This window comes from Meriones unguiculatus, chromosome 11 (assembly GCF_030254825.1).
Source record: "Meriones unguiculatus strain TT.TT164.6M chromosome 11, Bangor_MerUng_6.1, whole genome shotgun sequence".
Taxonomy (NCBI): Eukaryota; Metazoa; Chordata; class Mammalia; order Rodentia; family Muridae; genus Meriones; species Meriones unguiculatus.
Window position 1 is genome coordinate 41,838,815 of NC_083359.1, and position 15,703 is coordinate 41,854,517.

Sequence of the window (15,703 nt, forward strand, 5' to 3'; positions counted from 1 at the left end):
CAAATGCCCAGGTTCCTCAAAACTGGTCTAGAGTGGTAATGCTTAATATTTCTTGCTTTAGGCAATACCTGCATGATTTGTGTTTGGAATGTTCAGTGATATTCACTGTCCAGTGGGGGACTGAGAGGGCAGCAGTTCTAATGACACAAAGCAAAGATTAGCCATCTCTTGTACATCATGGTTTTTCTGGGTCCTGGGCTGGATATCACAGACATAAAGGTCTGCCCAATAAGCAAGAGAAATCTGAATGGAACCCCTCTTGGTACTGGGTTCAAGTGATGGTTCACTTTGGTTCTGGGCCACTCAGGTCAGGTCGGGGGGAAGGGAAAGAAGGCTGGGATCTGCTCCAACTACGCCCCAGGTTCTTCCACTCACTGCTTTCCAGAACCCCTGATGAATGTGTCTGCTGTGTGGGCTGTGCTGGGATTCAGATAGCATGGAAATACTCAGAGAGCTGAGTGTCAGGTTCAGAAAGAAATCAGATGGATGCCAATGTGGGTGTGCACAAAGAGGAAAGAAGACACAGGAAAGTAAAACCCAGCTGGCATCAGGGAAGGGTTCTTAGTGAAAATGGTGTGTGAGCCGAGAGGAAATTAACTCCCTTAACTGGATGGAGTTAAGATGGCAGTGCGGTAGGGGGAACGTGAACCCTACATTCTGGATGGAGGTACAGACGTCTGATTCTTTGGTCCCATTTCAGGGGGTGATAGTGCTACAGGGAAAGAAGTGTCACTCAAGAACTCAGAACAGGTGTGACCAGGCATGCTTTCAAGGCTGGGGACAACCATTAGAAGACCAGAAACAGCAGCTATGGAGGAAATAGTCTGGTAGAGATGCGGCTTGGCTTTAAGATAAGGGAGCATAAAAAGCTTTGGGTTTTTCTCCCTGGCACAGATAAATTCACAGGGCTTCCTGACTGTGGGAAATCAACGTTAGCCTTCATTTCCCTGTCACTCGGTAAAACACGAATGCACAGTGAACAGGGCTTGTGCTGTGAGGTCGCGGAAAGGACGTACCTCCTCCTGGTAGCTGGTTCTGTAGGATCGCTCCAGCTCCTCGTCCAGGAAGTTCAGGCTGAACTGATTGATGGGCGGCTTGAAGAAATAATCTTTCATCAGGCTGGAAGACACAACCAGTGCACTCCATCAACGCCAGCAGCACGGGGCTCGGATGCCTCTCAGCGAGCACATCACCAGAGCCACCTCTGAAAGTCACCATGTGACAGGTGTCGCTCGCACAGACACTGCTCTGGGGACGTCCTTTGTGTGTCCTAGACACAATCATACGCTGTTTCCCTTCACTAAGGACTGAGCACTCTCCACGATCACCACACTCCTTGTCAGCCTGTTTCTGAACACGCAGCTCACACACCCAGGATGGGAAGACAATGAGGCAGCCCATCATCCCGTGAGGTGATCTTTCCTGAGAGCCAGCAGATCTTGGCGCTGCGGGGACTTACACTGATTTGGATACTTCAAATGAAGGCAACTCCAAAGGCTTCCTGTCATCCTGAATATTGACAGTAATTACACCTTAAAGGTAACAAGGCGTTACCGTGAGATGGTGTTTGCAGCTGGCGTAACCGTGGGGCTGCTGTCAAATATTCAGAGTGCAGGTGAGACTTGAAAATGATTGTGCTCAACCTCTTTAATAGCTGAGGAATCAAATCTGATTTATGTGACTCTTTTGTTCTTGTACGGACTGTCAGCAAATCATGGCATCCTTGTAATGCTTTGGAGAGTTACTATAAATTTCAGGGAATGCTGGTGTGATTTCAGAAGGTAAGTACAAATATGGGTGTGATCTCTCTCCCCCACGTATTAGCCATTGGCCAGAAGAAGGAGCCTCAAATGTGCCTGCCACAATGGTGCACTTCCTCCTTTTCTTGCTGCAGACTGGATTCTTTTCTGTGACAAATAGGCAGTAACTTATGATCGTCTCAGACTCAAATGAGGGGCAGTGTGCTCCTTCATGTTGGCTCTTTCTAGTGTAGTGCTCCTTCATGTTGGCTCTGTGCTCCCTCCTAGCGACAGGGGGAAATGCAAAGCAGTCGCAGGAGGACTCTGGTGTCGTCATTCCAGTAGTCTAGTGGCAGCCTCAATTGTGTTGAAGCTTTGTGGCTCTTCTGCGGTCAATATGTGGAGTTTCTGCTTCTGCTTCTCACAGAAAATATAAAAGCAACTGCTGGGAGGACAAGACAGGGTAATCAAGACAGTTGGAAGGAGAGGAGGCATCCTTGGAGGAAGGGAAGAAAGACTTAAATTTCCCACCTTTTACCTTTGTTTTGTTTTCCCTGAAGACAGACATTAGTTAGTGCCATCGCTAACCCTCTGATGAAAAACCTGTAATCCCAGCGCTCCAAAAGCCAAGCAGGAAGATCATGAGTTTAAAGACCCATGGGCTATAGATAACGAGCAGGGCGGGGCAGGAAAGGAGGAGAAGGGAGGAGAGGAAAGGAAGGGGAGGGAGGAAGAAGGAGACTCCTCCAGGTGCTGGGATCTTGGGTTTGCATCACCATGCCTGGCTATACAAGTCAGTCTTAATGGCTTAAAACCTAGGTACGAGGGACTGGAGAGATGGCTCAGCTGCCAGGAGTGCTCATTGTCCCTCCAGAGGACCCAGGTTCCTTTACCAGCACCCACACGGTGGCTCACAATCATCCACTATTCCTGTTCCAGAGATCTGATGTCTCCTTCTCACTTGTACACATATGGCATACAACATATACATGCAGAAAAATATTCATACAAATAAAATAAAAATTAAAAATGTAAGTTAACACCCAAATATAGAAAATACCGGGGTGACTACAGATAAAGAATGAGGTTATAAATCCCAGAAAAGCAAGAGGCAGGAAAGAGAAAGCCCAGGTTCCGCATATAAATTGTTCACACATCTTAGTCACATCTTGAAATTGCATCTTAATTGCACATGACTTGTAGACTCCAAACAGCACAGTTAAAGCAAAAAGAGACCATTTGAATCAGATAAGTGAACTGTTTGCTGAGAAAAATCTTAGTATTCTTCAAAGATAGAGAATGAAAGTCAGATTTTCTAAGTGTCACACACAACGTTGCTAGGCTTCCAAAGAATTTGGAAAACACAATGCCACATAAAAGAAATGCCATCACTGTATGTAGTGCAACTCAAGACAATGGAGAGTCTGGAGTAAGAGGCCGGGACTTACAATTCATGTGGCTGGAACAGTGAGGGCATGAATAAGGGGAGGAGAGCAGCAGGTATACATTGCAAGATTTCATTTAAAATGAAGTGATTTAACACTAACTCTAAGTCAGCAAATAAGGCCTAAGGATGGTGCCCTAGATAGCTTCAGCTGTCAACTGACAGAATGCAGAGTTACCTGAGGCTGCCTCACCTGGGGGATTCACCAGCTCAGACTGGCCTGGGGTCTTTATTGTTGATTGATGTGGGAGGGCCCAAGGCACTGAGGGCAGTGCCATCCCCAGGCTGTATAAGAAAGACAGCTAAATATGAGCCTGGGAGGAAGCCAGTGAGCAGGGTTCTATGGTTTCTGTTCCACATTCCTGCCTCAAGTTCCCTCAACGATGGATTGTGACTTGGAAGCTTAAGATGAAATAAACCCTTTCTTCCCCAAGTTGCTTTGGTCATGGTATTTTATCACAGCAACAGACTGGAAACCAGACCAGATGTGTATCTGCGACTCCTGGAGCTACAACTAGGCTTCGGCCGGGGTAACAATAGAAACAATAGAAAATGGAACAATAGAAAACGAGTGAACACACACATTACTGGAACAATGCTGTCAACCACCTGGACCTAACTGATGCTTGCAGGTCAGAGCATTCTGCAAAATGCAAAATAGTTAAGGACGGAACACCACACCTAGAATACATATTCTTTTCAAGTACACGTATCTCCACAAGAACAAGCCATGTATGAGGACATAAAACAAGCCTCGGTTTATATTAAAGGACTGAAATCACACAGAGCATGTGTTTGGACAACAGCATCAGACTAGTTATCAATAACATATCCCAAAACCATTCATCACAAAAAGGAGCCAGGGCACCTTGGAGAAAAGGCTCGTTCCTGAGCTAGAGCAGGGAAGGTATGAAGAGAGCTGGGACCATCCTGTTGTGTTAAAGAGACTATGTCAAACAAAGGTCAAAAGGACCCCATCTTAAGGCAGTCAACTGGCCAGACTCAAGCACTCGAGCGTAGTAAGCATGGATGGAACAGAACAGAAGAGCATGAGCTCAGGTGAACAATGGTGGGTAAGGAAGTAACAGGGAGGGCGCCTCTGTACAGTGGCTGCTGGACGCCAACATGGCAACATGCTGCAGTTGCAATCCACTGCTTGGACTACCACAGCACAGATGGTTTTGGGTGAGACCCATCAATAGATGTAACCCGAAGGACGCCTGACAAAGGGGCAACATCTTCCCGCAGATTGCCCATTAGTCATGACAAGATAATAACAATAGTTGGAGAAACTGGTAATACCTCGCCAGTGAAGATGCCTATCACTTAATTAAGGACCAATGGGCATCATTTCCTCTGGATACAATATGGGAAGAACATGATAGACGTCACTCCCATGAGGCCTGGCCAGAGAAGCAGAACCTGAGTTTGACAGGGACATTCACAAAACCCAGCATCCAAGCGTTTCTACAAATGAGTCAGCTTATAAGCTTTTCAAATGTTAATAACATAAAAGACTAAACAAGACATCCAAGGAACTGTCTCAGATTTGAAAGACTGTACAGGACTGATCAGTAAAGGATACAACGTGTGAGTCTGGGCGGGAGGGCGAGAGTGCTGCCAAAGACGAGAGGGGCCGTTTGACAATCTGGAATACGGACTTAAGGCTAGAAAGAACATCCCTAAACGTCCTGAGTTTCATGTATGTAAAACATCCTTATTTTTGGAAAGCGCCATATAAAGGGGCAGTAAGCATCCTGTACCAACATACTCGTCAGGTTCAAGACACAAAAACAGAGAAGAGAGGGAGAGAGGAGGATGGGAGGAGGGCATAGAGGGCAGGAGAGAGAAAAGTGAACGGTAAAATAAATACACACTGGGTGCGGCGGCACACACATATCTGCCAAAGCAGAGGGACTGCTGCAAGTTCAAGCCCACCCTGAGCTACAAAGCAAGTCCCAGGCCTGCCAGGACTGCACATGAGGCCCCGAGCCAACTACTGTTCTCAGAAAAGCTGGGAGGGTGTTAATAAGAACAAAGAACAACGGCAAAAATATCACAAACCACTTCTTTGTATGGTACCCAAAACAAGTGGGGCAGGAATGATGGCTCAGCAGGTAAAACTACTTGACACCAAGCCTGACAATCTGTGTTTGATCCTCAAACTGACTCTTAGAAATTGTCCCCTGACTTCCAATGCGCAGTGTACTTGAAAGCAGGGACATGCACACACTAAAGGAATATAATAAGAATAAAGAAAATGCCAAAAGTTGGTGTATCAGGCAGAGAATACAGTTCTGAGCTAACCTCAGAATAAAAAGAAAGTGATGTAATGACAAGAGAGGGCAGACATGTAGACATGGCGACTCAGAGCGCCCGCAGACTCTGCCACCGTGGCAGGCTGCCGGGGCTTACCTGTCCTCCTTGATGACATCCACGAAGTGGGCATCAGTTTTCTCTCGGATGTTCTTGAACCTCAGAGGGAGGAGGGCTGACTGGTCCAAGCTCACGCCTGCCCACCGTCCCTTCTCCTGCAGGATCTCACACAGGGAGGTCTGGCTGTTGGTGAGCTTCTCCTCCGGGGGAGGGCTCAGGAGTCCGTTCTGAGTTTTGGAGCCGGGACCTCCAGAAGCCTGCCTCAAGACAAAGAGAAGGGACCACGGGGAGTGAAGCGGGCACCAGGAGCACGCGCCCCTTCTCGCCCGTCCCCTAGCATGCTGGCCCCCCAGCATTCCACGTCTCCCCAGCCCTGCTTCCCCTGAGGCCCTGCTTTGGGACAGGGCATGTCTGGGTGTTCGGCAGCCAGAGGAAAAGAGGTGGTAGAACAGCCATCAAGTGAAGAAGATGAGCTTCACACAGAAGGGGGCTACGGGGAAGGTCGGAGAAGCTCAAGGAAGGTTCCAAGGAAGGAAACCCCAGGCTTCTCGATGAAGGATGAACAGGACTTAGTTGGGGAGCCTCTGGCTATGAGAGTCACCCATCCGAGTCCCCTGCAGATTCTGGGGGCTGTAGAATGACAGAGACGGGGCTCCCAAGGAAGCAGGTTCAAAAGCCTCCCTGAAGCTTTCTGCTCAGGCTTTACTCTGCTTTCCACTCCAGGCCTGCCCTGGTCTCAAAGCCTTGACTCCAGGCAGCCCCTAGGCTGTCAGCTCTGCCTCAGGAGTCTCTTGGGTGCATCTCTTACCTGGAGGAGGGCCTTCGTCCCCTTTGCACCTCTGCACTCTGCCATATATAAAGCCCAGCCCACAGCCCTCTAACCCAAGCCTTTTGAGCTGGCTACCTGTGAGGAATCTCACTCAGCTCTACTTCCTATGAGTTGGCTCTAACCACCCACCCTGTTTTTCGTTTTTCTTTAGTGCTGGGGACCAAATCCAGGGCCTTGTCCATGCAAACCACATGCTCTACCTTCACCATGGGCTACATGCCCAGCCCCACCACCATTTTATTTATTGGTCTATTCAAACCCAAAGCCTAGACGGTGTGGAGCGCTATTACCTAAGAGGAGTTATTCTCAGAACTAAGAAGTTGACGAGACAGGAATGTCACCTTAGGTGGATGCGCCAGGAGAGGTACTGACAGGAACAACAGCCATGAGCTTGTTACCTTGGTGCTGGTCTTAGGCTCGTCTTGACAGCCATTTTGCACAGCTCCTCCTTCTGCACCAGCTTCAGATTTGGGAGCAAATGTGATTCCACAAGAAGGGCAAGTCTAAGAGAAAACACAGGCCATAGGAATATACTTGTAGAACAGCTCCATGATACATTAGACAATTCAGGGTGGTTGTTACAACCTGCCCTCCCAACAGGAGTGAGGGAACCAGGAAGCCGCATGGAGCCACAATGGTTCAGAAGACCTGAGAACAAACTGGCAAGAAGAAAAGGGAAAGAGAAACCCGTACATAAACTCAGCGCAGCACAATGGCCAAGAGGTGGTGCAAATGCCTCCTGGATTTGAAGGCTCAACCGACCATGGTCATTCATCAAGCAGAGGTCATTCAGCCATGATGAATCAAAGCCCTGACACCTGCCTTAACACAGACAATCCCTGGACACACAATGCTTTTTAAAACAAGTTAATTTGTTCTGTAACAATTTCATCTCTGTATATAGTACATTCTAATTACTCTCAACCTTGATGTTTTTATCTTCTTTCCACTCCTGTCAACACCCCCTCCTCCCAATCTCTCCCACATTCCTGTCTTTTTGTTTTGTCTTGTGACCCACTAAATTTATCTAGGGCCATCTGTGTGGGCATGGGTTTAGAATTATCCACTAGAACTTGGCAGGTTAGCTGGGTGGTGGTGGCACAAACCTTTAATCCCAGCACTACGGTAGAGGTAGAGACAACCAGATCTCTGTAGGTTCAAGACAAGCCTGGTCTACAGGGCAGCAAGGACAGCCAAGGCTACCCAGAGAACAAAAACAAAGAACCTGGTGGATTTATCAGTAGACAGGCAATTGAAGACGACTCACCCTCTTCCAGAACCTGTCAGTAGCCAATAAACTTAGCAGAGAGGAACAGGGCCTGGTGGCATATGCCTATAATTCCAGCACTCTGGGAGGCAGAGGCAGGTGAATCTCTATGAGTTCGAAGCCAGCCTGGTCTACAAAGTGAGTCCAGAATAGCCAAGGCTACACAAAGAAACCCTGTCTCGAAAACAAAACAAAACAAAACAATCAAACAAAGTTTAGCAGCAAGGGATAGAGCCCCCGTGAGCCCCACTCCCACCCATTCATGACTGCTGACAAGGCCAATACTGCCCATGGGATTATTGCCCTTATAAAAGGGAACCAATTAATTCCCTTGTCAGTCCCATTCTGTGAGAAAGGGCCATATAACTATGGACTGGATATCAAATGTACTGGCATCCAGAACAGTGACTGATACCTTTAAAAATATACATTTATTTTAAATTATGTGTATTTCTGTGTAGGTATGTGCACATGTGAACAGGTGCCTGAGGAAGTCAGTTACCATCTGCCCAATTCAGATGCTAGGAATTAAACCCAGGTCCTCTGCAAGAACAGCATGTACTAACCACTGAGCCATCTCTCCAGCACAAAGACAAATTTCTTCTGTGTATGTCATCCAGTTGATGGATTTTTTTTGTTGTTGTTGTTACATCACTTAACTGGAGTAAGACAGGCTTTTTTTTTTTTTTTTTTTTAAGGGTGATGAAAATGTTCTGGAATAACATGGTGATGGTCATACAACCCTGCAAATATACTGTAAACTGAATTGTTCGTGATTAAAAGGTTGGTTTCATGAATCACATCTTACAGTGACAAACAAGTGAGTAAAGGTTCACCACCTTGTTCTTGAGTAACACGTAAGCTGAGGCTCATGAGCTCTATCTCTGCTGGGCAGGTGGATTGAGAACTAGGGCTTTGTACGGGCAGACTCAGAAATTCCAAGCTTGTAGGAATTAGCTGACCTAGGATGGCAAAGGTCACACTCAGTACAGACAGGCGTAGAACAAGAAAGGCTTTCTTTCTTTCTTTCTTTCTTTCTTTCTTTCTTTCTTTCTTTCTTTCTTTCTTTCTTTCTTTCTTTCTTTCTTTCATATCCAGGAGCTTTGAGCCTCAGCTCAACCACTCACTAACTTGGAGATCCTCCCCCAATAAAATCGATTTACCTCAGGGCCCTCATATGTAAGATGAAAGCAGACACTTTTCTTGGAAAGATGCTTTAAAGATTAAGTGAAATACGTATGTGTACAGCCTAACAGTTCCTGGGACTCACGATATCCTGAATGGAGTCATTGCTACTGTTAATGTGACAGAGCAGCCTCGGGATGGCATGGCAATGGCTAGCTGCCAATGAATATGATTTCTGCTCAGTGCAAACTATTAGGCACTAGGGTTAATTATAGAAGACTAGATATAATTGGGAAATTAGAAATATGCAACACTTCATAGCCTAAGGGCAAGAGTATGACGTAGGTTAATATCCAAACTGAGGTCACAGGTCACTGCTGCATGAAATGAAAGCATAAAGACTCTAAAGAGTTACGTAGTTTGGGAATCTGATATAATACAGACTAAACATACATATTCATTTGAAAGATGAAAGTAACACGCCAAAGCAGCTACTGTTTATCAGCTAGCATATCTGAACAAGTACTAGCTCCCAGGTAAAGTCTACTTATATTCTTTATTTTTAAATTTCAATTCTCTGTGTACACGAGTGCATGTGTGCTGGGTATATGGAAGAACTCAGAGGATAGCTTCACGGAGTTTGTTTTCTCCTTCTATTTTTAAATGGGTTCTGGGGATCAAATTCAAGTTGTATGGCAAGCACTTCCCCCGTGGAGCCATCTCGCCAATGCTGTGCTTACACACTAAAACCGATGTCAACAAGACAGAACTCTTCCCACTGCTAAATCAATACAATGTTTTTTGTTTTTTTTTTGAGATGGTATCTCATATATCTCAGGTTAGTCTTGAACATATGTATCAAAGAACAATCTTGATTCTCCTGTTCCTACCCACCTACTGCTGGGCTTGTGGGCGTATACTGCCATATCCAGCTACAAAGAAAAAAATGTTAAAACATCTTGTGGTGTTGACTGAGTTAAAGCTCAAACATTTGCTAATGGACAGGGTTATAGGTCAGTAGAGCATTCACCACACCAGGGTGAGCACTATTCCATGGGTTTTCTTTCTTTTCTTCTCTCCATCCCTCCCTTCAACCCTCTCTCCCTCTTTCTTTCCCAGCACTGGGAAAACAGAGACAGGAGGACCCCTGGGCCTTGCTGTCCACCCACTATAGATGAACCCAGGATCTCCAGACTCAGCGAGAGACTTGACTGAGTCTCATTACAATGGAGAGTGACTGAAGGAGATACCTGTCATTGACCTCTGGCCTACACACATGAACACACGCATGCTTGCATGCACACATGCACATGTATACATACACACATCATCCAATATCAAGCACAAAGTGACCCTCTGAGCCCCCAATGGAAGAATGAAGTAAACAGGCCCAAGATAGGGGAGAGAGCCTGCACTGGTGCGGGTGCAGTGTTTGGCTTGCTCCTCCAGAGGGCACACTCAACATGTCACTAACCAAGAAGTTGACTAGGGCTTGCCTAGGTAGTGAGGACACAGCCTAGGTAGTGAGGACACAGCCTAGGTAGTGAGGACAGGCTGAAAGACATTTATTTGATTCAAACACCTCGGTGCCACAGATCTTGAAATGGGAGAGTGAAACAATAAACAGTTATTATTTCTCTGACCACTTTTAAACATCAAGACTTTGTAGAGCCACACAGTTCAGTGGTTAAGGGCATCGACACTGCCACCATTCTGCCACAGTGGTCCTGGTTCCGAGGCTAATCGGTGCAGGACCGCTCTAAGCCTCCGTACAAAATGGAGTTATGTCTACATAACGGTGTTACTACAAGGGCAAAATGAGGATGCTCATGTGAAGTGTGGCAGGACAGTTCTTTGAATTTTTTTGAGACAGGGTTTCTCTTTATAGCCCCGGCTGTTCTGGACTTGCTTTGTAGACCAGGCTGGCCTCAAACTCACAGAGATCCACCTGCCTCTGCTTCGTGAGTGCTGGGATTAAAGGTGTGTCAGAATACTTCAAAAGCAGATTTACCTACCTATGTATCTATCTGTCTGTCTGTCTGTCTGTCTATCAGACCTGGTCTCAGGGCTGCAGAGCTGGCTAGGTTAAGAGCACTGGCTACTCAATCATGAGGACTAGAGTTCAGATCCCCAAACTAATGTCAGGAGGCTCACAAAACACCTGCAACCCCAGCTCCAAGGGATCTGACACCCTCTTCTGGCCTCCATGGGTAACCCACACAAGTGGGCACATATTCTAACACACACAAACATAATTAAAGTAAAATAAACATTGGTCTAATACATGGTCTTGCTATATACAGCCTTGGTGTCCTCAAACTCATCACACAGTTAAGGCTGTCTTCAGAGCTGCAATTATCCTGCTTCCACACCTGAGTGTTGGGATTATAGACAATGCACCACCATGCACAGCTTCAAAGCACTTTCATTTTGTATGCCAGCTCAACTCACATGGTAGTAACGTCATAGATCTTTCAAGAGAGAAGGGTTTCCAAAGCACATTCTGGCAATAGAGAGGGAACTGATCGGTAATGTCTGCCATGGGCAAAAGGCTGGACAAGGGGGAACGTAGCTGCTGTCTCAGGACCTTCTTAGCTGGGAGGCCCTGGGGCGGGGGTGGCCTAGACCTGCAGCAAATCATTTCACTGAACTCTAAAATGGGCTCTATACTAGCTTTTCTTTCTCAGCTACTTTATTTTGGGGAGATTTTCTTGATTAGAAGTTTAGAACAAATGAAATTTCAAAAAATTTCAGAAAAATCTACCTTCTTTGGGAGAGATACTCTCCTGTCTCAACACCCTACTCAGCCTGGAGGCCCCTTTGTAGCATGAGGCCTCTACTAAACAATGTGTGTGCCTCTCTTCTTCCTGTACAGCCCCAACAGCAAGTTTCCTTTGACTATTCCTATGGCCTAACTTCAATCTGAATTAAAGCATATTATAGCCCAGTCTTTGCTGAGCACTGACACATCTGTGAAACCTTCCCCACTCAACAAAAATATCCATCTCCCCTGCAGCTATTGGTATCTCCACCATTGCCAAGAACCTCCCACCCCAACCCAGACAAGAGCCTTTCCTGTACACCCTGGGAGGCATGGCTTACTGTGGAGCAAGGCTGACAGGCATTCACTGTCACAGTGACAACAGCCATGGTTTGGAAGTGTTCACGCGCTAACGACAGAGTAACAGCCAGGTCTGAGGGCTTGTCAAACATAAGCTCAGGGAATCCTCTTGACCACGTGGAGCCTTCTGGTGCTAAGAAACAGCAAGAACAGTTGCTGTGCAAACATGATCCCGGCACCTATACTAAAAAGGCCAAGAGCAACCAGCAGTCTTTTACCCTGGTGCTGGAGCTGGGGCAGCGGTCGGAGGATCACTGGGGATCCCTGGACAGACAGCCTGGCCAAAAAGCTCCAGGTATAGCTGGGAGGCCCTCAGTGTCTCAAGGGAATGAGACGGAAAGTGACAGAGCAGGACAGCCAATGTCCTCTGCTGGTGTCACGTGTGTGCACACAAGAACTCACATTTGTATATACATGTATACACACGCAAACCACACACACACCACACACGCACGCACGCACGTGTACACAAACTCAAACAAACAAAAAAAAAAAGATATAAGCCTTCTCAGGACAGACTGTTTTGTGGACGCTGGGGTTTGACCCGGGAGCTCGTGGTCCCTGACCACCACGGGACTTTACCCTGGCTGCGCTTCCCTCACAAGGAGGGCCCAGGAATAACCCTGACACCGAGCTGCTAGACTCTGATCACCTGAAGTGACCCACGCTGCTCTAAGCGTTATTTTAGCTCTTCTGAGCGGTTCTGCTGGCACATACACACTAAAGAGAGCGCTACAAACCCCTAAACAGCATACCTACAGGCCAAGGAGTTTGCTGGCTGTTGCCTGGGAAACCTGAGAGTCCTTGGAAACTCACCAAGAGCACACTTCACCTTCCCCTCCCCACCTTGGTGGACATGGGCTTTGAAGGAAAAAAAATCACTACTATTCCTCTAACACACACGGACCCGTCTCCATTCCTTTCTAACGTGTGTCAATGCATGTACCCTAATTATGGTCAGAGTACACGGCACAGAGCTGTAAGGTAGGGTTGCTGGGTTTTCTGTTTGTTTGTTTTTATATAAGGCTGTTTTCCATTGAGGATAAATCATTTTGAAGTCAACACCTGTCCCTTTTTATAACTGCCACAGGGAAGCCTCTTTGGGGGATGGAAACATCAGTGAGGTCCTGGCCTTGGTTGTTTAGTCTACTGATTACTGACTAGTTAGCAATATGTCCTGGTACTAGAAGATGCATTCACTGCCATGAAGCTCATGTTGGACTGGGCTGGCTGGGTAAGCAAGACACTGGTGACAGCAAACAGCAGTCACTGAGTTTCCCTCCAAACTTTTTGTGTCTCAGTGTTTTCCTCCCCAGAAACTCCCATAAAACAGGAACAATAAGTTCCATTTTACACAAAAGGAAACCAAGGCAGAGAAGAGGAGGGGCTCACCTATATCGTCATACAGCTAGAAAGGCACGAAGGAAACATGAGCCCAAGTAGAAAAACACTTGACCCTAACCACCACTCACTGGGTGCTCCACAGTGAGAGCATGTCACCATGTCATCTGTGGCCGGGGATCCGGTATGGACAGGAAAACTTTCAAAAGAGATGATTTCTGCTAAGAAAATATTAGAGGCAAACAGAAACGAATCCTTAGAGGAAACACAAAGCAGCAATTATCAGAGAAAAGAAAGGCTCCACAGACATGTGAGAACAGGAAGGAGACAGTTCAGGAACACTGGAGGCAAAACTATGAATAAACAACTGTAAAACTCAGACACAGATCTCAAAGCCACCTTGTATAGAACCAAGGAACAGTAATTACTGAAGTTTTTACTGAATTCCTCAGCCCTACAGGACTTTTGAACTTAAAAGCTAAGGCTGGTTTAAAAAAAAAAAAAATCAAGCGAAGGATAGATTAGATTCAGCTGAGCACGATGGTGCAGGCTTGTAATCCTAGGAGCACAGGCAGAGAGATCAGGAGTTCTGGGACAGCCTGGGCTGCATCAGACCCTATCTTTAAAAAAAGAAAAAAGAAAAAAAAATGTCAAAATTAGTTTCAGTTGACCTTGAGGAAAGAGGATTGTTACTATGTTGTGGGAGTATTCTACCAGAGAAACAAAATAAGGAAAGTATTTAGTATTTTGGGAAATTTCACTTACACATAGCATTGCACAGCCTGTGACATTCATTAAGTGGCACTACGCATATCTTCCCAGTTCAAGTAATATGCGTACTTTAGTACATTTTTGTTTACTTATGTTGTATACATGCTGTGGCACGCATGTGGGAATCAGAGCTTGTGGGAGTCTGTTTTCTCCTTCCACCGTGAGGGTCCTGGGGATTGAACTCAGGTTATCGGGTTTAGTGACAAGTGCCTTTTCCTGTTGAGCCATCTCAGAGATTTCAAATTTTCCTCAAACAGTATTTTCTGACGTATAATTGTGGGACATGGGGTCGAATGCACTGTCGCCTGCCTTTACTGTCAGCGCTTGTGAGGCTGCGGCAGGAGGGCAGTGCGTTTGGGGCTGTCTGAGTTATACTGCAGGACTGCCTCCCAAACGCCTCTCTGGTTTCTCAGTTTTTGGAACAGGTAGCAATGGCTGCTAACTCAGGCCTGCGGCTAGAGACATCCTGTCTGGGCTGCTCGACTCAGAATTTTCACAGGCCAGCCAGACTAGAGTCCCGTTCATACCTCACACCTGTGCTCATCCCGAGACTCTACTGCAAAAGGAAACATACTTTGAGAGCCACCGTGCATATGCTAAGCCTCCTCAGGGTACCTAGACATAAACCCACAAGGAGTTTACCTCTTTGATGACGCGGTCCCTGACAAAGGAAAGCAGCTCACTGAGGGGAGTAAACAGACCCTGCAAAGGAGTCCAATGCGTGCAGAAGCTCACACTAGCACAGACAATATTACCAAGGCAAACAATGTCATGTGTTCAAGGTACTGACAGGTGTACTGGAGAAACTGGCACAAAGAATGGAGAGCAGATAACCGGCACTTTACAAAAAGCAGATAGCCCCTTTTACTCAAAAGGGGGTCATACAGGGCTGATGACCATCTTCACTGCCTTAGATGTGGACTCAGTGCCCTACCCCTCCGTGCTACTGAGAACTCAGGACTGGATGCCTGCTCTCTTCCTATGCTGGGGAGACGGGGCTCCTGGCGGCAGCAATCCCATCATGTGACCTGCCCTTTATCTCTTCAGGCTCTGTGCACCCCAGATGTGGAATCCAAATAATTCCAATGTTCTAGTATAGCTCTAGTCTGAAAAATCCTGATCATGTGGCCAACATATCCACATAGAACTAACTCAACCTTCTCTCCTGAAAAAGACATGAAGATCTTCTTTCCCCTCTCTCACAAATGTCTTGACAGTTCAGCCACCTTGACAGACTCTGTATCCAATTTCCAGGAAACACATCGTTTGGAAGTATATGCACGGCAGTAGAATATACTAAGTAGCTTTTGCCCTTCAGATCAAAACAGATTTTACAACTAGAAGAAGATGGTTTTCAAGAGGACAGAGATCTTTCTTAAGGCACTTTAGCCTAGAACCCTCGAGGCTAGATCTGCCAGTATGTCACAGGGAACTCAGCCACACATGCCCAACAGGCAGATGAAACAAGTTATTACTTTTGAGTTTTGAACTTCTTAAATAGGCTCAGTTTGTAGCCTGGGGGAAGCCACTTTTTTCCCCCAGGCAAAAGAACACTTTTGGAAAGCCATATTTTTAAATCTTCCCTGCCTGTATTAAGCCAGTCTATAACACGGCAGCCCCTCTTGCTGATGCCATAGAGGACCTGTCTGCATCTCTGAGGCAGGCAGTTGAGGGAAAGGCGTATCCTGAC

The 15,703-nt window shown here is 46.5% G+C and overlaps 1 protein-coding gene across 3 annotated transcripts in view; it reads right to left on the bottom strand.

Annotated features, from left to right (window-relative positions):
• Adcy9 (adenylate cyclase 9) overlaps window positions 1-15,703 on the bottom strand; it is a 118,536-nt gene that overhangs the window by 20,071 nt on the left and 82,762 nt on the right. For 2 of the 3 annotated variants that reach the window (XM_060364070.1, XM_021632414.2), the window contains exons 4-6: window positions 6,730-6,891; window positions 5,599-5,816; window positions 1,017-1,119 (exon numbers count right to left, since the gene is read on the bottom strand). In XM_060364070.1, coding sequence (XP_060220053.1) covers window positions 1,017-1,119; window positions 5,599-5,816; window positions 6,730-6,891 — 483 coding nt within the window. The remainder of the gene's footprint in view (window positions 1-1,016; window positions 1,120-5,598; window positions 5,817-6,729; window positions 6,892-15,703) is intronic. The other variant, XM_021632416.2, reaches the window with a different exon arrangement.